Below are 24,376 nucleotides of genomic sequence, written 5' to 3' on the forward strand. Positions count from 1 at the left end.
GAAAATAAACTTGTGTTGTTGAATGCACCCAGTCTGTGCTACTGAGTTATGGCAGTCCTAGCAAACTAATAGAGACATACTATGTACCTGCACTATGCCAGGCATTTAAACTTCAGTGTGAATAACACTAGACTATGGTATTTTGGAGCTTATCCTCAAGGATCTGAGTGAAAAGTTAATAGAGACTGAAAAGAGAAGAGGTCAGAAGGAGTTTCCATCTGTTAAGAGTCTGGAGAAATCCTAGCAAACCATCTGTAGAGAAACTGATCATTGGAGCAAACATCTTAGAATGAGATAGCAATGCATATAGGAATTTAGTGTACGATAAAGGTTGCATGTGAAAGTCATGGACAAAACATGTAAAGGAGCAACTGTGGGGGAAGGAGGGAAACTAGGAGGGTACATTGTCCCAGGATCGCAAGCGATGGAGTCATTGGTCAGTAAATAATGTCAGGTACAGTTGAGCGGTCAAGAAATTGAACTTTGACTTAGCAATGTGGAGTCATTGCTGATCTTGTCGAAGTGGTGGCAGAGAAAGAATGGCCTGAGGACTAAGTGGAGCAGGTGTGGGAGAGAATGGCAAGTGGTGTGATGGGACTCCAGGACAGTCAGACATCAACTGAAACACCACCCCGGACAAGAAGACAGTGAAGGCAGGTGGGGGCAGGCCGTGTTATTGGACAAACAACCAACAGTAATAAAGTCAAAAAGAAAGACTTTTTGGCATGGCATGAAAGACAATACTCAAAATACGAAATATTGGGAAAATATTGGTAACATATAGCGAAAGTGCTAACTTATTTTATTTATAAAATGTTTCTGTAAAATGATGATTTAAAATTTAAAAAGTCAATGAGAAAATGACTTAGGTCATGAATTCCTAATTTCTTGAAAATTAAAATGGTTCTTAAACATAGGGAAGGATAAGAAACCCAAGTCTAATAAAAACATGAATTGAAATTACACAGAATTATGTTTAACTTATTCCCATATAAAAGCCCCAGAGGGTTGATAACATGCTGTGTGGAGATGGTGGGGACCAGGCACTTTCACTCTTCTCTGGTGGGAGTGCAGATGTATACATCCTTCAGGGAAGGCAGTTTGCAACATATACAAACATAAACTATTGGCCTAGGCAAAGAATTTATGAAGAAGACCCCTAAGGCAATCACAGCAACAACAAAAATAAATAAATGGGACCTGATTAAATTAAAAAGCTTCTGCACGGCCAAAGAAACAGGCACGAGAGTAAATAGACAACCTACAGAATGGGAAAAAATTTTCACATACTACACATCAGAAAGAGGACTGATAACAAGAATCTATTTAGAACTCAGGAAAATCAGTAAGAAAAAATCAAACAACCCTATCAAAAAGTGGGCAAAGGACATGAACAGAAATTTTTTAAAAGAAGATATAAGAATGGCTAACAAACATATGAAAAATGCTCAACATCATCAGGGAAATGCAAATCAAAACCACAATGAGATATCACTTAGCTCCAGTGAGAATGGCCTTTATCAAAAACTGCCAAAACAATACATGTTGGCATGGATGCAGAGAGACAGGAACACTCATACACTGCTGGTGGAACTGTAAACTAGTGCAACCCCTGTGGAAAGCATTATGGAGATACCTTAAACAGATTCAAGTAGACCTACCATTCGATCCAGCAATCCCATTACTGGGCATCTACCCAAAAGAACAAAAGACATTCTATGCAAAGATACTTGCACCCGAATGTTTATAGCAGCACAATTCACAATTGCAAAGATGTGGAAACAACCCAAATGCCCATAAATTCATGAGTGGATTAGTAAAAGGTGGTATATGTATACCATGGAATATTACTCAGCTATAAGAAATAATGGTAATATAGAATCTCTTTGGTTCTTCTGGAGAGAGTTGGAAACCATTCTATTAAGCGAAGTGTCCCAAGAATGGAAAGATAAGCACCACATGTACTCACCAGCAAATTGGTTTCCCTGATCATCACCTAAGTACACATTTGGGAATAACACCAATTGGGTATTGGACAGAGGTGGGGGGTGGGAGGAGGGGATGGGTATACACCTACATGATGAGTGCAATGCTCACTGTCTGGGGAATGGACACGCTTGAATATTCTGACTTGGGGGGATAGGGGGCCCATGGGCAATATATATAACCTGAACTTTTGTACCCCCATAATAAGCTGAAATAAAAAAAAAATGCAGAACAGCCCTGTGATTTTCTTGCAAGGACCTGCTGGCAAATGAGATTGTTGAGTTGTTTGAGTAATGACCTGTCACAAGATGTTTCTCCACATTTGGTCTCACTCTACTCTTATTTCTCAACCTCTGCTCATCCCCACTCTCATCCGGTCCCTGTCCCTGTAAATGATTGTTGTTTTGGAGCCTTTTACTGCCAACTGTGTGCTGGAGCAGCAATGCTAAGCAATGTGAGCCTGTGCTGGGGGGCTTTATAACTAAGAAAAAAAGCACATCCTCCTCACTTGTCTTTCAGTGCCCTCCATACCTATCCCACGCCCCACCCCTAACCTTTTTTTTTTTTTTTTTACCAAAGTAATAATGTGTGCATGTTTACAATTTCTTTCTAAAGGCCATGGAAGTGTATCAAATAAAAGGTGAAAGTCTTCTTGACTCCTACTCTCTGGAAGCAACAACTTGTTAGAGTTTTTGTTCTTACATCTTTCATTAGTTATGGATATAGCTTTGAACAGTAAATTTTTATTACTATTTTAAAAAGTTTATTTGTGTTAACAACTGGACAAATTGACCTCTCTTGTGAGATACCAGCTGATGCTCAGCTCTCTAGGAACAGGCATGGAGTGTGTGAGAGATGGATTTAACCAGGTGGGGTTTTGTCTGGCAAGGTGGCAGAGGAGAATGTGGCCAGGGGGCGGAGGGTATGTACAGGATAGTGATTACAATGGGTCTTGGCAAGGATGGAAGTAGGAAGCGGTGATCAATGTGCCGTGTTGGGTCAAGATACTAGAGGTGAGGATGGTGTGGGGGAGTCCCTGGACTTGAAGGACTTGGAAAAATTAGCGTCAAATCAGAAGGAAGGGTCAAGCAGTGTGATCTTGAAACAGACTTTGAAGGTGATGCCACTGTGGGTGATGACAAGATCCTGGAGTGGATGTTTTAAATGGGATGGATGTGAGAAGGTTAAAGGAAGGAGGTGTTTAGAATATGGAGAGGTGAGGATGTTGGATTGACCATGGCCATGGATATTGAAGTCATTAAGAATGAGGACAGGAAGAGGGAGCCAAAATGGCCAACTAGAGACATGACTTGTCAGACTGTCCATTCTGAAGGGTGGAAGGTTAGACTAAGGAGAGCAGAGAACAGTTGTGGCCTGGATGTGGATGACAGGGAGAGACAGTAGAGGCATCCAGGGACCCCACCAAGAAGGGCTGTGAAGCTGAGAGAGAGGAAGAGAGAGAAGAGAGGATAGCAGCGCAGACCAAATCCCGAGAGGCCTGGAACCCAGTCAAAGGGTAAGGGGGCATCCCCTCCTCCACTTGGGTGACTCCAGTTAGCAGCGGGCACAAAACTCTCGCCCCCCAGGAGTGTGCCACAAAAGACCAGAAAGGTGTCATTCTTACACCTAGACACTTCCTCTTTCTTCTGTACCTCCTCCATTCCTGGCGCCACAGAACATAATTTTGGCTCAAACTGGCTTGTAGCCACAGCTCCTCTCCGCCCCATAGCAACCACAAGAGTGCTCAGTGCTGAGAAGCCTGTTTCTCTGAGGTAGCAGCACATTCCCAGCTGAACCTGCCACTGAGAGCGGCATCACAGCAGTTACATTTCATGAGATCTCCCACATGTGGCTTGGACAGGTTGGCAGGACTCAGTGCCCCCAGGACACAAGAGCAGTGCAGGGAGACTGTGGCCCCTTCCCCCCCATAGCAACCATGAGAGTGCTCATTGCTAAGAGGCCAGTTTTACTGCAGATGGGGCATAGCCCTGCAGAGCCCACCACTAAGAGTGGATAACCCGAGAGGTTCATCAAACCTGCTAGATCACCCCAAAGGCAACTGAGAACCAGCACTCTTTTTTCTGTCACTGTCAGGGACCAATCTTTGGATACTTAGAGAAAGGTCCATAAGCCATCCCTAGCACACCCAGCTCTTTACTGAGAGGCCAGATGAGAAGGAACCAGTGAAAGAACTCTGAAATATGAAAAATCAAAGCAAAAGGATACCCCCAAAAGAAAACAACAACTCTTTACCAATAGATACCAACCTAAATGAAGGATTAAAATGACAGATGAAGAATTTGAATTGTAAGGAAGTTCAATGAAATACAAGAGAAAATAGAAACCCAAACAAAGAAGGCCCCAAAACAATGCAGAAAATGAAAGAAAAATTTTCTAAAGAAATCAAATTATTAAAGAAAAACCAAACATAATTTCTAGAAATGAAAAATTCATTTAAGAAATTACAAAACACAGTGGAAAGCTTTAAGAATAGGCTAAATCAGAGAGAAGAAAGACTCTCAGAGCTTGAAGATAACAGCTTTGGGCTAAACAAGTAAGTCAAAGAGAGAGAACAGAGAAACAAGAGGTATGAACAAAGCTTACAAGAAATGTGGGATTATGTAAAGAGGCCAAACATAAGAATCACAGGAATGCCTTTGAAGAAGAAAATACACATGGGTTGGAAAATCTATTTGAAGGAATAATCAAGGAAAATTTCACTAGCCTTGCTGGAAATCTAGATATCCAGATAGAAGAAGCCCAAAGGACTCCCAGGAGATTCATTGCAAAGAGGCAAGCACCACAACACATAGTCATTAGACTGGCCAAACTAAACATGAAAGAGGCACATCTACAAGCAGCAAGGTGAAAAAATTAGGTCGCTTACAAAGGAAAACCTAACAGACTAACTGCAGACTTCTCAACTGGGATCTTACAAGCCAGAAAGTACTGGGGCCCCAGTCTCAGTCTTCTCAAACAGAATAATGGCCAGCCTAGAATTTTGTATCCTGCAAAACTAGGTTTCTTATATGAGGGAGAAATAAAGACTTTTTCACACAAGCAAACACTGTGGGAAATTGTCAAGACCAGACCTGCCCTGCAAGAAATACTCAGAACTGCATTATACACAGATCAACACAATAAACACCCACCAGTGTAAAACCACCCAAAAGATAAAGGTCAGAGCCCAGATACCACAATGGCTCAAGAGGTAAAACAGAGCAATAAAGTTCTACTCAACAGGAAGAACAGAAATCCATCCCACTTACCAATTCTCTCAATAAATATGAATGGCTTAAAATCCTCACTCAAGAGACAGATTGGTTGTATGGATAAAGAAATACAAGCCAAATATCTGCTGTCTCTAAGAAACACATCTAACCCACAAGGACTCATTCAGACTCAAGGTGAAAAAATGGAAAACAATATTCCATGCAAATGGAAACCAAAATAAAGCTGATGTAGTCATTCTCATATCAGATAACATAGACTTCTAATCAATGAAAGTAGAGAAAGATAAATATGGTCATTATATAATGGTAAAGGGAACAATTTAACAAGAAGACATAACAATTCTAAATATTTATGTACCTAACACATGTGTGCCCAGATTCATAAACCAAATCCTACTTGATCTAAACAAAATGATAGACAGCAGCACTATAATAGCTGGGGACTTCAACACACCTCTGACAGAACAAGACAGATCCTCCAAACAGAAAATAAACAAAGAAACAATGGACTTAAACAGAACTCTAGAACAAATGGGCCTAACAGACGTTTTTAGAATATTCTACCCCAAAACCACTGAATATATGTTCTTCTCATCAGCTCATGGAACACTCTCTAAGACTGATCACATCCTAGGCCACAAAATATGTCTCAACAAATTTAAAAAAATAAAAATTATACCATATATCTTCTCAGACCATAGAGGAATAAAGTTAGAAATCAACTCCAACAGAAACATTCATCTTCACACAAAGTCATGAAAACTGAACAACCTACTGCTAAATGATAGCTGGGTCAAGGAGGAAATTAAGATGGAAATCAAAAGATCCTTAAAACGAAATGATAAAGAAGTTACAAGTCATCAAAACCTGTGGGATACAGCTAAAGCAGTCCTGAGTGGAAAATTCATGGCCCTAAAATGACTACATCCCAAAGAGAGAAAGATCACAAAGAAACAATTTAATGAATCATCTCAAGGAACTAGAAAAAGAAGAACAAACCAATCCCAAACCCAGCAGAAGAAAAGAAATAACCAAGATTAGAGTAGAACTAAATGACATCGATAATAAAAGAATTATACAGAAGATTAATGAAACAAAAATTGGTTCTTTGAAAAGATAAACAAAATTGACAGGCCTCTGGCTAGATTAACCAGAAGTAGAAAAGAAAGGACTCTAATAAGCTCAATCAGAAATGACATAGGAGAAATCACAACTGATACCACAGAAATACAAAATATCATCTCTGAATACTGTAAAAATCTCTGTGCACATAAACTTGAAAACGTGGAGGAAATGGACAAGTTCTTGGAAACAGACAGCCTCCCTAGGCTCAATCAGGAAGAAATAGAATTCCTGAACAGACCAATGTCAAGTATCAAAATTGAAACAGCAATAAAAACTTCCAACAAAAAGTCCTGGACCAGATGGTTTTACACCTGAATCTTACCATATCTTCAAAAAAATGCTTCTTATACTGCAGAAATTATCCCATAACATCAAGAAGAAAGGGATCCTCCCCAACTTGTTTGACAAAGCCAGTATCACCTTGATACCAAATTCAGAAAAGGACACAACAAAAAAAGAAAACTATAGACCAATATTCCTTATAAATATAGATGCAAAAATTCTCAATAAAATCCTAGCAATCTGAATTAAGCTCCACATCAAAAAAATAATCATGAGCAAATAGGCTTCATACCAGAAATGCAAGGATAATTCATCATATGCAAATCTATAAATGTAACTCACCACATAAATAGAGGCAAAAACAAAGACCATATGGTCCTGTCAATAGACCCAGAAAAAGCATTTGACAAAATCCAGCACCCTTTTGTAATAAGAATGCATAACAACATTGGCATAGATGAGACTTACCAAAAATTATAAAATCCATACATGAAAAACCCACAGCCAACATCATACTGAACAGAGAAAAATTAAAAGCATTCCTGCTTAGAACTGGAACCAGACAAGGTTTCCCAGTGTCACCACTGCTATTCAACATAGTGCTGGAAATCCTAGCCAGAGCAATCAGACAAAAGAAGGAAATCAAGGGTATCCAAATGGGCCCCTACCTCCCCCCCCCCCCACAGCGAAAGGCATTTGGGATGCACACAATGAGGCTATTGGCATTTGTGGTGTTGGCTCTATTTGCTGTCACTGAACCAGAGGAAGGAGCCAGGCTTTTGGCCTCCAAATCACTGTTGAACAGATATGCTGTGGAGGGGCAAGACCTGACCTTACAGTACAACATGTTGGCTCAAGTGCTGCATTAGATGTGGAACTATCTGATGATTCCTTCCCTTCAGAAGACTTTGTAATTGTCTCTGGAATGCTTCATGTCAAATGGGACTGAATTGCCCCTTATCCTCTTGGCACTGAATGATGAAGGGTGGGAGGTGGGTGAGATGTTGCCTGCAAAGCAGTAGGGGCACTTCAAATAGGCTGGATGTGCTTGGCTATTCTGCATCTCTCTGGATAAGATGGGGCAAGACAGACTGGTATAAATTGTGTGACCATGATTTAGAGTAGACCTGAAGAAGGAGGGTCCTGAAGTTCAGGTTATAAGGTCCTGAAACATGCTATATTGAGAGGATGTAGACACATATGAAGATTTTGTGACTGGGCGAGGATGTTTAAGATATTTTTAAAAGAAATTCAGTGGGATGCTAGCATAGAAGATCATTATGACCTTTTAAATTCTCTTCTTGGTTGATGAATCTCTTATTCTGATCAACCAGTTATTTCCTGAGTATTGAATTAGATGCTTTTCTTTCCTTGTGAATTAAAGTATATTTAGATTTTCAAAAAAAAAAAAATAAGAAAAAAAAAAGGGTATCCAAATGGGGAAAGAAGTGGTCAAACTAACACTCTTTGGTGATGAGATGATCTTATATTCAGTTAGAATGGAGAAATTATTTTTAGTGATCTGTTGTACTACATTATTACCATTGTTGATAATAATGTATTGTGTATCTCAAAATTTCTAAAAGAATAGATTTTTAATGTTCTTACCAAAAAAAAAGTTGGTAAGGTGATGAATGTGTTAATTAGCTTAATTTAGTCTTTATACAATGTATACATTGATCAAAACATTTCATTGTACCCAATAAATATAAATGTCAATTAAAAATAAATAAATAAGGAAAAATATGAATAGGCAAACCACTAACTGGACAAGTATTACATGTAACTACCAAAGGAATCATTCAGCATATATAAAAACTCATACAAGTTAGTAATGAAAAAGAGAAATATTTAATTAAAATGAGCAAAACTTAAGCCAACACTGCAAAAACATGAGTAGCCAATTAGAACATGAAGATGGTCCATTTAATAAATCATTATGGAAATGCACATTAAAACACAATGAGATACTACTTTGCATTCATTACAATGGCTAACATTCAAAACACTGGCAATTCCAGGTTGTTTATCCAAGAGAAATGAAAACATACTATCTACAAAAGGACTTGAATAAGAATGTTCACAGCAGCTTTATTCGTAATAGCCCAAACTTGAAGACTACACATATATCTATCCACAGGAAAATAGTTAAAGTGTGATATACCCATACAATGAAATAGTAGTCGGATTTGCAAAAGGAACAAACTACTGATACATGCATGCAATGACATGGATAAATCCTCAAAATACTATGTTGAGTGTAAGAGCTAAGAATAAAACTGTATACATTGTATGATTCTAAATATATAAAGTCAAAGATCAGGCAAAACTAATATTCAGCGATAGAAATAGAAACAATGGTTGTCTCTGGAGGCAGAAGGATAACTTGGAGGGGCACAAAGGAACTTTCAGAGGTGATAGAAATGTTTCCTGTCTTGAATGGAGTTTGAGTGACATAGATGTAGTCATTTAACAAAACTCATTGAGCTGTCCCCTTATGACTTGTGCATAGCATTCTCTCTTAATTATATGTCAATTAAAAATAAAAATTATTAAAAGATGAAGCATTTAAAATTCATATATTATTTTTATAGAACATGTAACTTTAAAAAATATGTGAATTTCAATTAATAAAGTAAATATGAGCTTTTTGGAATAAAAGGGAAATCTGATATAGATCCTGTCCTCAAAGAACATAGAGTGTAATGAGACCTGTTGGAAACCTGCCACCAGGGATTAGAGGCCTCTAGAGAGGGACAATCAGGGAAAAGGCACAGAGGAAGGGACGGGAGGGCATTTGAAAGGAAACCACCAAAAGACTGTCTCCCTCAAACCTTAAATATGGTTGATTTATCTGGTTATACAACTTAACTTTATGCTTGAGAAAGTTGCAAATGGTGAAAGGAATAAATTTAAAGATGATGACTCAGCTTTGGTAAATGGAGATTTTGCACAGGCTTGACTTAAAAATTCATCAGTTGAGTAATGTATTCCATAAACATTTATGAAGCTAGGGAGGTATTCCAAGGCCTGCCAAAATTAAAGAACACTGCTCTTTGGGGCCTAGGTTGATATTTCATTTTTCTAATTTTGAGACAAATTGTAGGGAAGAGAAAAAGAAACTTGTTAAAAATGTAACGTTCTTTTCGTCCTTCTTAAGTACAATGACCAAAGAAATTTGGAACTTTTCCTGCAGTGCTTTCGGCCTTCTCCTGAAGGTGGGGTTCGTCAAAAGTGGGAACCATTCTGCACCCTAGAGTTGGCAAAGCTCACAGAGGATGGGTTGAAAGCTTGTAAGGCAGTTCTAGAGACACTGTACTCACTTAATCCATGGGAGGAGGATTACTATCCTGACAGTTTTAAGATCAGGGGAAGAGAAAGTTAAGAAAACCTACTAAACTTTAATGGAGGCAAAATTAGCTCTCAGAGCTACATCTGTCTGACCGAAGCAGAAGTTTTCGGTCGCTACGCCAGATTGCTTCCCGACATCTCAAGGGGTCCCTGGGGAAAGCTTCCTTCGCTGTCGTCCCCCTCGGGAGCGTCCTGCAGAGCTCGCCGGAGAACCAGCCTGAGCGTCCGCCCCCGCTGCCACCACTGCTGCCTAAAGGAGCCCACGAAGAAGTAAATAATGGGGTTGGTGCTGCAGTTAACACAGGACAGGACATCTAAAACCAAATGAAGATAACAAAGGGACGCATTAAAATAATTCCCCATCCAGATTAAGAGGAACCAGTAGATGCCGAAGGGCAGGCCACAGAGGAGGAAGGCCAGTGCTGCGAACACCACGGTCACGTACAGCCTCGTCAGCGGCATCCGCTGGGAGCCACACAGGATCCTGAGCAGCAGGGCTAGGCTGGACCCAGCGAGAACCACAAGTAAGACAATCAGCCACGCTGCAGTGAGGAAATCAAATGTGCGACACCAGTCATAGTCACCAATCGTAAACAGGAGACCACAGAACTCCCCTTCTAGGGTGCTCAGGAGCAGGGACAGGGCCCAGAGCAGGGCACACGTGACCGCCGACAGGTGTCTCGGGCGGCGACAGCGGTACCAGATGGGCCACAGGACGGACAGGCAGCGCTCGGTGCTGATGGCGCTCAGCATGCTCAGCCCTGCAAGGTAGGCAAAAGTCAACGCAGTGGTGAAGAAGTCAGAGATGGAGGTGGAAGGGAAGATGCCAATGAGGTTATCCAGGTAATTTATAATCTGGAAGCAGAGGAGGAGGAAGTCGGCCCCGGCCAGGTTGAGGATGTAGACGGAGAAGGCGTTCCTGCGTATGCGGAAGCCCAGCAGCCAGAGCACAAGGCCGTTGCCCACCAGCCCGACCAGGACAACGACCACGATCAGCAGCAAGACCAGGATCAGAGTCTTTTCATCACAAGCTGGAGAAAGGACTTGGCTATATCCACTCATTGTTGTGATTTCGGTTGCCCAGGGGATGGTTGGATCCATGCTCGGAAACCCTCCATCGGTGCTCCTGGGAACACAAACAAGACTTGAGCGCCTGCTTGGTGATCACTGATTCTCAGCACCACCTGCTATGTGGGAATTGCCCGCCCTGTGTTACAGGGAGGGAAACAGAGGCTTGAATAGATTAAGTAATTTATTGAGGGCCAGGGAGTCATGGCACCTGGATTTAAACCCAGTTCTCACTAACTCTAAAGCCTGGGCACTCTCTACTGCAGTTGTCATGTCTTGTACTGACACGAGAATATGCTAACTCACTGTCCTAGGCCATGTCATGTCCCCTGGAGGCAGGAGGAGAAAGTCTGGACAGGCTGTGTGGGTCAGCGAGAGACAGGACTCTGAGCTCAGCATTCCGTCTGTTCTGGGACAGAGGTTTCCTCTCATGGGCAGGAAGTCAGAAGCACAGGCAGGACCCATGGCCACCCTTAGTGACTAGGTAGAACGGAGATCATGATTCAGGGCCACGAAGGGAATGGGACTTCTTGCTAGGACGGCTGTGAGGATGATCAGACCTAGAAATGGGCCAGAAGTGACTCAGTGGTCAGCTATATGAAGACAGGAAGCACTTTTCTCTTGTCTATTTCTGTATCCTCAGTGCCTAGCTCCATGTGAGGGGTAGGGTGGATGGTCAAGAAATTTGTGATCCAAAAATGAATAAGTAAATAGGGAGCCAAAGAGTAGTTGAAAACTTGGGTTAATGTAGCATAAACATTTTGAAATGAAATTAGTCACCAGAAAACACGCACGTAAAGAAATGAAGAACATTTCACTCCCCACGTTTCCTTCTCTGGAACGCTCTGGTGTGTTTGAAAGGATTCCTTCTGCCTGCACAGATGGCTAAATGACGGGCACTGTCATGTCTCCAATCCAGAGAGGGCCAGTATACGGCTTTTACTAATGAGCACCCAGAAGAGTTCAAGCCCACAGTTTAGGGAGGGGATTCGGGGCTTATCTGAATTTCGCAGCATTTTAGAGGAGAAAAGGGCAAGTTGGGAAAAGGAGAGAGGGAGGTGGCAGTGGGGTTGGCTGAAGGGAGTTGAGGCATGGAAAGTTTCTAAGGGGGCGGCCCTAGTCTCCTCCAGGTGATTTTTGAGTGGAGTTTGCTTTGCCGATTAAAGCATCTGTGAAAAGGAATCTTTGGGGAAGGAGGTGAGAAATAGCAAAAAGGCCACGTCCATTTCTACATTGTTCAGGGCTTTGAGTGAAAAGGTAGATGCTCATGCGAATCCCACTTGGGAAGAACTATCTCACATCAGGGTGAACAATAGCAGCTGACTGAGTGCTCCTCAGGTATAGTCTTTTAACCCTCTTCAGCACCTTAATGAGGTCAGTACTGTTATTATTCCCATTTTACAGATAAGGAGACTAAAGCACAAATATAATAGATTGGATGATATGATCCAGGCCTCTTGCAAACAAATAGTAGAGCTTGCATTTGAATCCACGGGTCTGTGTCAGAGTCCTTGTTCTTAACCAGCCTTGTAGCCCTATCGCCAGCGTTCGGTGTCAACTACACACACAGAAGGGAGAAAACCAACAAATAATGCTCAAGACAAGTCCAAAAGAGAGTATCAAAATTGTAGTTTTTTAAGCAAATAGAAGACACCTAGGAACAAGCAACTGAATGTATGAGCCGTTTCCCACCTTGGAAAAGACAGCTGTCAATCACTCCACACTGCAGAGGACTCGCACAGGCAGGAGGCCTCCAAGTGGAAGGGGGATGTGTCCTTCTTTGGGGGGCAGAATTGGCATCACGGATGATGAATGCATCCATCACATGCCCTCTTAGTTCTGTAGCCCTGGTTGGCCTGATAAGGATATGGAGGAAAACCACAACTTCTCTTGTCCTCCTTCAGGGCACCTTGGCCTTTTCTACTCGTGGCACTGAACACGGTTTGCAGCTCTGGTTTTTGTTTTGTTTTTTGACAGGTCTATAAACCATTTAGGAGATGGTTTATTCTATTTTTTATTGTGGTAAAATACAAGTAACATAATCTTTATTGTTTTAACTATTTTAAGTATACAGTTCAGTGGCAACAAGTACATTTACATTGTTGTGCAACCACCACCACGATTCATTCCTAGAACTTCCTTATCATCCCAAAATGAAGCTCTATATCCATCAAACACTATCTCTCCGTCTCCTCTTGCCCCCAGCTCCTGGTAACCTCTATTCTACTTTCTGTCTCTATGAATCTGACCATTCTAGGTACTGCTTTAAGAGGAATCATATAATATTTGTCCTGTTGTATCTGCTTTATTCCGCCAATCACAATGCCCTCAAGGCTCATCCACACTGCATGTATCAGTACCTTATTCCTTCCCGTGGTTGAACAATACTCCATTGCATGGATAAGTCACATATTGCTTGTCCATTTATTTGCTGATGGACACTTGGGTTGTTTCCGCTTTTTGGCTATTGTGAATAATGTTGCTATGAACATTTGCATACAAATATCTGTTCACGTCCCTGTTGGTTTACTATTGTACACTTAAAAAAATTGACTATATGGTATTTGGCACTGTGCTAATACCTTACACGTACTATCTCCCTTTAATCTGGGCAGCAACCCCTCTGAAGTAGGTATCATCATCATCATTTTTTTTCTGAGGTTACCCAGCTGACAAGTGGCAGAGGTGGGGTCTGAACTCTCAGTAATGTGTCTGCTGCTCCCCGACACCCAACCCTTGCCCTCTGGCTGTGTCCAGGTGCCTTGGCTGCAGAGGGTGTTCTGATCCTGTGTCTTCATTTCTTGTGTCTCTCAAGCTGGTTTTGTCTAGAATAGCAGTGGGTTTTCAGCTACAAGGCCATCTGGATATAGGGCAGCTCTATTTTTAAGTATATGTCTATTTTTTCTTTTGTCTCCCTTATTAAACTCAAAGCTCTATAATGCCTAGACTTGCCTGGTTTTTGTCATGGTCGTTCACTGTTGTATCCCTAGCTTCTAGCATATGTCCCTTAGAGGACATAATATTGAGGATATAATATTGTCATTTAATAAAGGAAGAAACTCAGGCCGCAGAAGTACAGAAGATTTTCCTGAGACCACATGGTGAAAAGCAGGCCCAGGACCAGCCCTGGTCTCCTGGAGCCCAGTCCCAGGTTTACCTCTATTCCCTGGCTGTGTCATTCGCTATTTGTGAAGCACTCCTGAGAAAAATCTCCATGTGAGCACAGATTCAGAGAGAGAGAGAGAGAGTCAGGGGTTATAGAGACTGCTAATTGCCTCAGTAGTCATTCTCCTCTTCTCACACATAATAACTCTGAGAGCCTCAGACCAGAAAAAGGACCCCATTTCTCAGCCCCCCCTTGATGCTGATGGCACCATGTGACTAGGTGATGGCCAATGGCAGGTGGGAGGAAGTGATGTAACCAGCTCCTCCTATGCTCTTTCTCCTCTTCCCCGAGGCTGGAATGCTGATGTGTTCAGGAGCCGTGTAGGACCACGAGGATGAGGGCACCTCTTTCGGGATGGGGGAGTGGCAAATTGGAAGGAGCCTTGATGTCTGACATCTTGGAGTCATCAGTCTCAAGGTGTAATAAACTTTCTTTCTTATTCAAGTCACCATACCATTATACTAGGTTTCTCTTTAGAGCAGCCAAAATCATAAACTTAAAATACTTATAAATACCAGTGTACTCCCACCTTTTTTCAACTACATTCCATTCTCAAGGCATTTATGATGACAGTGAGATATTAGTACAAAGAAGTGCTACTAAATGGGGAGGTCAAAAACCAGCCAGACTCACTGGGAGGAGAGAGAATGAGAAATTGATCCGATCACATTGAAAGTCCTAGGAAATACGAACTGTTCAGAGGCTGTAGGAAGAAATGAGTTTTCTCCACTTGCCATCAGGATCTCATGCCCACCCTTCTGTACCCTCCTTTGCACCCTGGGAGGAGACATCTCTGTGTCTTATCAATGGGCTACTCTTCTCTCTGGCTCCTGGTTGCATTCAGTCAAAGGGACACATTAACAGGACATTGGAGGGCAGGAGTAGAGTGATTTGGGGGGTTTTGATTTCCTGGTTCTCTCCTTCATAGGTCGTGAGTTGGCAGTAGCAGTGTTACTCTACCTAAGGACATAGCCCCTGTCTGGTGGCCCTTTCCTATAGTCACAGCTACAGCTACAGCACATTCTGAATTCTCATAATTTTCCTTCTCCTTATCCCTTCAGGCCTGGCAATAGTAACAGCTCCCCACTGTTACTTGCCTTTGAGGGCTTCATCATTCTTTAGAGATTTCCTTTATCTCTAAGCACATCTTTGTAAATAGTCTCTTCATTAAACTCTTCTCGACTACCCTTTCAGAGTGTGGGACCTGTGTTTTCTGCTTGGACAATGACAGATACAAGGGATACAAAGAAAAAACCTTTTGAATAGCAAGCAAATCTGTGAAACCTGAGGTTATTAACAACAATTTGGCTTCGGAAGGCAATGCTTGCATATTATCTTGCTCCCTAAATTAAAATTAGCCAAATATTTCTCTCTGTAGTTGCAGATTTTAATGGTTGAAGAGAAGGAGAGAATATAGGAGATAGGACAGAAGTGGAAGGAACCTGGTGGACGCCATTTGCATCTCCCACCATCTAAACTGCCAGCATCCAAAACTCCCTCAAAGGAGCTTCATACGTCCAGACTCTTGCTGAACAATGCACTCCTAAGATGAACTTATTAGGATACGGACCAAAAGGGAAAAACCAAAACTGCCTTTGAAAGAAGATGATCCTTAAACACTCTTACCTTAGCACCATGTTCCTGGTGGAGGTGGTGAGTTGGGAAACAAGCTCACCTTCCTGAGATCGGCAAACAGCCCAGGATGCTCTTCTAGACCCTCCAGATGGGGAGATGTCTGTAGGAGCTTGAGTGAAACCTGGTGGCCAAGTGAGGCTTATCAAGATACCGGACAGCCCTGTGATTTCCTGCATAGGGACTTCTGGCAAATGAGAGTGTGAGACAAGAAACCTCACGAGACATTTCTCAACATTTGCCCTGACTCCAATCACTTATCTTGGCCTCTGCCCATCCTATGCCATCTGGCCTCCCTCCTTGCCATTCTAGAGTCTTTCACTGGCCACTGCGAGCCTATGCAAAAAGCAGACCCACCGTGCAGTGCAAGCTTTCGTAGCTCAACAGTAGTCTGCCCTTTTTTGCTTTGCGTTCAAAGCCCTGTGTGGCCTGGCTCACCTGATCTCTTTAAATTTAATCACAGAAGTACTATATGTGTATTATATTTATTTCAAATGACACTAAGCTGTAGAAAATGAAATGTATGTCATAATGACAGCATTATTGGCTTAAAATAAATAAATAAATAGAAATAATAATAAAAAAAGAAAATGAAATGTAAAGTCTCTTCTAATCTCATTCCCCAAAAGGAACCAATGTGTACATTTTCCATTCTTAATTCTTTTAGAAGTTTGTATAGTAAAACTACATTTCTATTTTTGATTTATCAATGTTAATGACTGGATATATTGAGTCCCCTTATAAAAAATGGGGGACTTAGTACACCACACACACTATTTGTCACATTTCTCCTTGTACCTCATGATAGTTGTTAGCTAGATTATTTTTAGATCATCTAGAGCCAAACAGTATTTTCAGCCTTATCTCCTATGACTTCCTTTCACGTGCCTATGCGGCAGCCAAATTGAGTTAGAAGTAACTTAACTATGAAGCATTTGAAACAGTCAGAAACATTCATTCACTCATTCATTCATTCAACACTATTTACGGTGTGCCTATCATGTGCCAGGCATTGTTCCAGGCACTGAAGACAGAGTAATGAACAATGCACAAGATCATGCCCCTTTTCATTCCAGAGGAGCTGGGTGAGCTCACCCAGGGGTCGTGTGTCGATGGAGGGAGCTCTGAGACTCAGCATTTCCTCCTGCCTTGGCGCAGTGGGCAAACCATACAATTGTCCCCAGAAGTCTGTCCTCCTTGGGAACAACAGCAGGACCTCAGAAAGCTTTAACTTCTGTTACCTTCCTCCTAACCTAGTATGCTCCAGTATTGTATTTTGATCCTGTTCCCCCTCCCCAGCAAATTAAACACTCACTATCGTTTTAAACAGTCAGTGTTTGTTCAAATTTATCCACATCACCACCAATGTTTTGTTCATCCTCCCATTTCACATATCATATCTTCCTTCTATTTCTCAAAACACATTCTTCAGTTTTGTTTGTGAGAGTCTGTGGGTAGTAAAGGCTCCAGTTTTTTCTGTATGAAAATGTCATTTTTTCATCCTCATTTTCTAAAGAGGATTTTTCCAGGCCTGGCATTCTAGGATGACAGCTACTTTCTCCCAGCACATTGAAGACCTGTCTTTTGACTGCTGATGTGACTGTTGTGGGATAGCCATCAGTCAAGTTGACAGTTGCTTGTGATTTGTCTTCGTTCTCTCTAAGAGCTTTCCTTTTTCTCTGCAGTGGTACATTCTCACTAAAATGTGTCTAGTGGCTTTCTTTTTCATATCATGTTTGGTATTTGTGGAATTTTATTGATTTCAGGATTATCATCATTTAAAATTTCTGGCCGATGTTATGCTATAATCTCTTAAAATATTGCATAGTGGTTAAGAACACAAAGCCAGGCTGCTTGGCATGTCTATGGGACCTTAGACAAATTTTGTAACTTTGCTATGTTTGTTTCCTCATCTATAAAATGGGGTTGACATTATTATCTACTTTGTAGGCTTATTGTGAAAATTAATAATTTATCTAAATGTATCTTAGAACAGGAGCACAAAGTACTAAGTACCATATTCTCGTTAGCTTGTTATCATTTTTATTATTAACCTTTTCTGTAAGTCTAATTTAACATATATTAGACCTTCTTTTTATACCTTCCATATCTCTTAATTTCTCCTCATTTTCCATTTCTTTGTCTTCCAGGCTGCATTCTGGGTAATTTCTTTAGATATATCTCCAAGTTGATTTATCTCTTTCCCACTGTGTCTAATCTTCTGTTTAATCCATCCACTGAATTTTAAATTCAATTTTATATTAACTTCTAGAAGTTCTATTTGATATTTTATTTTTAAACTTGCTTAATCATTTTTTTAGCCTCTTTTTTTGTACATGCAATACTTTTATTTTAGACATGCAAGGAAAGTTATCTCAGAATCTACTAATTTAAAGCAAGCGGCTGTATACAGATAACAAAAGAAGCAACATTTGGTTGCAGCTCAGCACATAGCATCCAAAGCAAACAGGCATGAGACAATGCATATTTGTGTAGCATTAAAACCAGATGGATAACATATTGTGGGGCAGAGGAAGGGATGGAGGAAACAAATGGAAATGAAAGACCAATGTTTCACAATGCTTCAAATGTATAACGCTAAATTTCTCATTTGATAGCACATCCAGGTGCTTCAAATGTAGTACATTACAGCAAGAATGGTTAGAATGGAAATAACTCATCTGTATACCTGCCCAATACTGAGTTTGGTCAGAACACATTTTCGTAGGTCTTCTCTCAGTGGTAAGCCCATTTGATCATGTTCTGAAGTTATTGTTTAGTAACTTACTAAACTCAGGCTTTAAGCTCTATAGATATAAATAATGAATTATTTTGTACTTTTCCTTTTATAATAAAACATGCTATATGTTTTATTAAAATATACAATAGTGATCAATATTAAAAGTTTTAATATTCAGAAATATAAAGCCACAGTTAATAAAGCATTAAGTATTTAAATGCAGACAATATATTAGAAAGTCATAACTAGTAAAATATAAGTCTTTAGGTATTAAAACTTAACATTAGTGTGTTTTCTTTCTCTCTTTTTTTTTAGAATAGATTCCTTTCAAAACAGGATTTTTTAACTATAAAATAAACTCAGCATTAATATTTTGAAAAAACTGCTATTAGGCAACAGATATTGCAGAAGAGACTTTTCAGACATAGCTTTCTGTAAATTCTTATAGGGATTGTTTGATATTATTATGTAGCACAAATGTGATTCAATAAATGTGGTGCTCAAAGTTTCCTAAAAACTGAAAGTTTTAACTTTAAATATTATACAATAGTACAGATTAATTTTACTTTCTTGTGTTATTTCCACATTCACTTTTATTTGATACATTAGAACACATTAGCTCATATAGATTGTAAGATAATCACACAAAATCATTCCCCCCTGCCTCTCAATATTTGAAGACCAACCCACACTGTATATTATGGCACTGCTTATTTTGAACTAGCACTTCAGCTATATTTTCTTTGGTAAACATTTTAATGATTGTCAGGTTTTCTTCCTATAAGATTAGTCACAGATGGTTCATTAATGATTACATGCATGTGTTTAAAATGAAATATTACTCAAAACAGTCATAGGCCATATTTTGTCAAAATGAGATAAAAATCAGTTTCAGACCGGAATAATCTATATGAAGATCACATATAGAATGAAAATAAAATGGAAAAGAATCAGGAATGAGAATAGGGAAAAAATATAAAGGTACTGGTTCTGAAATATTCTGTTATTATCATACAAGATAATCAGTCACTAAGCTGAGGACATTTTCTTTCATATGTACATCAGCACTCTATTTCCTCTGTGAAATTCTGCATACTCGATGAGTAGTCATTTAGTACACAGGGACATTAAAATATTCATGACATGGCTATAAAAGAAATACATATATTCTTATACATAGTGTACAAACTGACATAGATACAATCAGATTTCTAGAACATTTAGTTCACAGTACCTAAAGTTACCTAAAGCTTAAGTTTTTGTTTGCTTTTGTTCTTTGGTTTATAACTGAATATTTAACTTCTAGACATTGCCCAGGAGTTCACATTCATCTTTTATAACTTTACTGTATATGATGGTAAACAAAATGACCCATGTCCTTCAAAAATCCTACAAAATCCTGAAAACACTGTATTTGCTAAAAACACTCTGAAAAGATTTTCAGTGTAAGTTAGCTGGTCAGTATCGAGTTAATTGAAAATTCAATTAGAATACTCCCTTCCACCAGTGTTTACATTCATCAGGATTTTATTACATGAAATAGAAGTGCTAAAGAAAAAGTGGAAAAGTAGTCAACCATCTGGTACTTTAAGTAGCAATGAAAGTTTTTAACTGTTCACTTAGAGCTACAAAAATCAAAAATCCAGAGTGTGACTTTGAGACTAAGGATGTTACTTTTTAAAAAATCCTCCAGATAGATTTTAAAGAACTCTCCAGATTTGTCAAATGCATATGCCTACAAATATATCTAACAAGATGTTTCTCACATCAACAAAGAAGAAAATGTAACTGGAAGTGAAGTTTGTAAAGCAACCCTAGAGTGTCTACAGATGGACTTCTATGGGCTCCAAGAATTCCCTGAAATCTGAGGCAAAATTACGTACAAATTTTCCTGGGGAGAGGGCTCATCACTCTTGAGACTCTCAAAGGGATTATATGCCCCACCAGAAGGTTTGTGACTCCAAAAGTTTAAAACTGCTTATTTGAGTGTTTTAAAAGTATCCTCATTTTAATATTTATTCGAGTTGGAACTTTTAAATTTTGAGCTACAAAATCATATAAACTGTTCCAAAAAAAAAAAAAAAATCTAATGGATCCCTAAAAACTTATACAACCATTAAATACAAAAGTATCTGAGGAGGAAAGTCAGTTAAATTTTAATCCTCAGATAAATGTTAGGATGAGTACCATTTCAATAATTCCCAAAGATTTTAAAGAGACAGTGCCCTTTTTCTTCCCTACTCAGAATAAATTATAGTGGAATGAAGAAGCAAATTAAAATAATACTACTGATAATAAATTAAACTCCCAAATGCTTCATTTTCTTACAGAAGCTCTCATTTTCATAGGAAAATTCTACTTCTGTACCAATGATATTAGCAATTCACAGTATTTAGTGAGTACTTTTTTGTCAATGAATCTCTGAACATATTTCAATATTGCGTGTACAAAATAAATTATAAGCCCTGATAATGGATCATTATCAGAGCAAAATTCGCTATGAAAATATCAGTTTAATGAAGTTATTGGGACAATCCCTTGGGATTTAATATAATTATAGACTTTTCAGGTAATGTTAAAACATAAATAACAAACTTGACAAAATAATAATTACAAACTGAATTCATATATCCTACTACATTTTGATGCATGTCAGTACTCCAGCACGTATTCTAGTATGCTTTCTTACACCCAATGAAACTCTTGCTGTGCAACATATTCTCTGTTTTCTCCTGCAGTAGGTCGGCCTGCTCAACTGCTTTAAGGACATTTTTCTTGGATATTTCCTGAACTTCTCTTCCCCAAAGAAACTCATCTAAAATAAAGAAAGCCTTCTCAAAATTAAAGATGATATCAAGTTCACACACACTGCCAAAATACTTGTCAAGTAATTCCATATAACGATGAGTTATTTCCAGGGTAATTAATTCATTGTCCTGATCCTCAATAGCATAGCAAAAATACAGACTAGCATATCTTCTGTAAACAATCTTCCCATCGCGCCACTCCAGGAAGCTGCACATTTTCGGTTTCCTTGCTAAAACGGTTTGAATAAGTTCTCTTGTAATCTTTTTCTTTGTTTGATAGCCGGACATACCATTTCTGCAGTCAAAACTTTCCCTGATGACTAAAAAGCAACATAAACTGCATGGCGGCCACTGGCCAAGGGAGTGACTGGACTTGGCTGGTGGGGGCGGCTGAGGGGAAGCCCCTGTCGCCCTGCTGAGGAAGGGAAGCCGAGTTGCTGTGGGGAGGGGACCCGCTCAGCGGAGGCCATTTTTTAGCCTCTTGATGCTGGCTTGTATTGTCAATTCTCTCTTTTATATCTTTAACCGTATTAAGCATAGCCATATCATAATTCCCTGTCCTCTAATTCCAATGCTGTAGTCTATGAATGTCTGACTTTACTGCCTGTTGTTTCTTCTGGCACTTTCACATTGTGCTTTATTTTTGTGTGTTTGTGATTTTTTACTGTGAGCTACATGCTTTCCTTGGAACCCTATTTGTGGAAATTCTTTAATTCCTGAATTCTAGTTGAGTTCTCTCAGAGAGGATTTGTGTTTTCTTTTGCTAATTGACTGGGGAAACATCCCAGCTTGGCTTTCATGAGTCAGGATGTCCTCAGAAAGCTTGTTTTTCATTTGAAATTTTAGGGAGACCATAGGTTGTGTGAATTTGGATCACAATGTGATACTGACTTGTGGCGACAAATTCTCAAGAGAGATAATTTTTCTTCACACAGAGCCAAGCATGAGTCAAACACTTTCTCAGTGGTTTTATTTCTCATTGATGAGAAATACACTAGCAATCTGAAGCAAAAAGAACAAATTGGGAGGCATCAATTTACCAGACTTCAAGCTATACTACAAGACTGTAGTAAGTAAAACAGCATGGTACCGGAACAAGAACAGAGACATAGACCAATGGAACAGAACTGAGAACCCAGATATAAAACCATCCTCATATAGCCATCTAATCTTTGACAAAGCAGACAAAAACATACACTGGGGAAAAGAATCGTTATTCAATAAATGGTGCTGATAAGACTGGAAAGCCACATGTAGAAGACTGAAACAGGATCCACACCTTTCACCTCTCACAAAAATCAAATCACGGTGGATAACAGACTTAAACCTAAGGCATGAAACTGTAAGAATTCTCGAAGAAAATGTTGGAAAAACTTTTATAGACATTAGCCTAGGCAAAGAATTTATGAAGAAGACCCCAAAGGCAATCACAGTAACAACAAAAATAAATAAATGGGACCTGATCAAATTAAAAAGCTTTTGTACAGCCAAGGAAACTGTCACGAGAGCAAACAGACAACATACAGAATGGGAGAAAATATTTGCATGTTACACATCTGATAAAGGGCTGATAACGAGACTATATAGAACTCAGGAAAATCAGCAAGAAAAAATCAAACAACCCTATCAAAAAGTGGGCAAAGGACATGAACAGAAACTTTTCAAAAGAAGATAGACTAATGGCCAACAAACATATGAAAAAATGCTCAACATCTCTAATCATCAGGAAATGCAAATCAAAATCACAATGAGATATCACTTATCTCCAGTGAGAATGGCCTTTATCAAAAAGTCCCAAAACAATAAATGTTGGCGTGGATGCAGAGAGACAGGAACACTCATGCACTGCTGGTGGAACTGTAAATGAGTGCAACCTCTGTGGAAAGCAATATGGAGATACCTTAAAGAGATACAAGTAGACCTACCATTTGATCCAGCAATCCCATTATTGGACATCTACCCCAAAGAACAAAAGACATTCTATAAAAAAGACAACTGCACTAGAATGTTTATAGCAGCACAATTCACAATCGCAAAGATGTGAAAACAACCAAAGTGCCCATCAATACATGAGTGGATTAATAAAATGTGGTATATGTATACCATGGAGTTCTACTCAGCCAGAAAAAACAATGGTGATCTAGCACCTTTTGTATTATCCTGGATGGAGCTGGAACCCATTCTACTAAGTGAAGTATCTCAAGAATGGAAAAATAAACACCACATGTACTCACCGTCAAATTGGCATTAACTGATCAACACTTAAGTGCACATATGTTACAGCAGAGTTGACCGAGAACAAACCGAGTGGCACTTAAAGGGTGCAGAAAAGCAGGTTTATTACGCCGGCGGACTCAGAGGGGCCTCGGCACCAAATTCTGAGCCCCGAACAGGAAGTGTAACAGTCTTTTATACATTTCATTTTTTTTTTTTTTTTTTTGTCCTCTTAGGGAGGGTGTAGCGCACAGTTACAATGTGGTTAGCAAGGGCAGGGTTTTGAACAACCTTAATTCCTGGTACAGGGTTTCTATAGAAATTCTGAGCCATCTAGTCATAGCAGGAAGCTACTGCAAGTGGTTTACAGAAGCAAGAGTGGCAGCAGTTTAGCGGTTACATGAGGCCCAAGGGGGAGAGGTTTTTTGTCTGAAGGAATGTTTCATTTCTCTATCATTTCCCCCCCTTTGATGCCTATTATAAAATTTTTTCTATAAGGCATCATGATATTCCTGTAAAATTATGGTTCGTGCCGTGGCTTGTGAAACTGTATTTTGTATGAACCTGGTGATGAGGTTAAAAATTTGGAGGCCTAAGGTTATTAAGAGGAGTATAATTATTACGGGTCCTGCCAGCGGCAATAACCATGTAACCCACGGCCCGAGGTTGAAAACCCATGACTGTTTTAACTCTTGGTTTCTCTTTTTTATTCTTTCTTTTAATTCTTTGACCTTTGTAGTTACTATCCCTGATTGATTTACATAATAACAAC

At 39.6% G+C, this 24,376-nt stretch overlaps 2 protein-coding genes and 1 pseudogene across 2 annotated transcripts in view; all 3 read right to left on the reverse strand.

The window, feature by feature from the left end:
- Positions 1–23,754, reverse strand: part of LOC123642515 (mas-related G-protein coupled receptor member X2-like) — a 28,270-nt gene extending 4,516 nt beyond the window's left edge. Inside the window, exon 1 of the mRNA XM_045557663.1 lies at positions 23,625–23,754. The gene's annotated coding sequence lies outside the window, so the exon portion shown is untranslated. The remainder of the gene's footprint in view (positions 1–23,624) is intronic.
- MRGPRX2 (MAS related GPR family member X2) lies at positions 9,785–11,121 on the reverse strand. Its single transcript, XM_045557664.1, has one exon. It carries the CDS (start codon positions 11,076–11,078, stop codon positions 10,092–10,094), a length of 987 nt encoding a protein of 328 aa, XP_045413620.1. The 5' UTR covers positions 11,079–11,121; the 3' UTR covers positions 9,785–10,091.
- On the reverse strand, positions 21,206–21,831 carry LOC123642517 (annotated as a pseudogene).
- Positions 23,755–24,376: the final 622 nt, after the last annotated feature.

The sequence above is a fragment of the Lemur catta genome, chromosome 7, assembly GCF_020740605.2.
Source record: "Lemur catta isolate mLemCat1 chromosome 7, mLemCat1.pri, whole genome shotgun sequence".
In the NCBI taxonomy this organism is placed as follows: Eukaryota; Metazoa; Chordata; class Mammalia; order Primates; family Lemuridae; genus Lemur; species Lemur catta.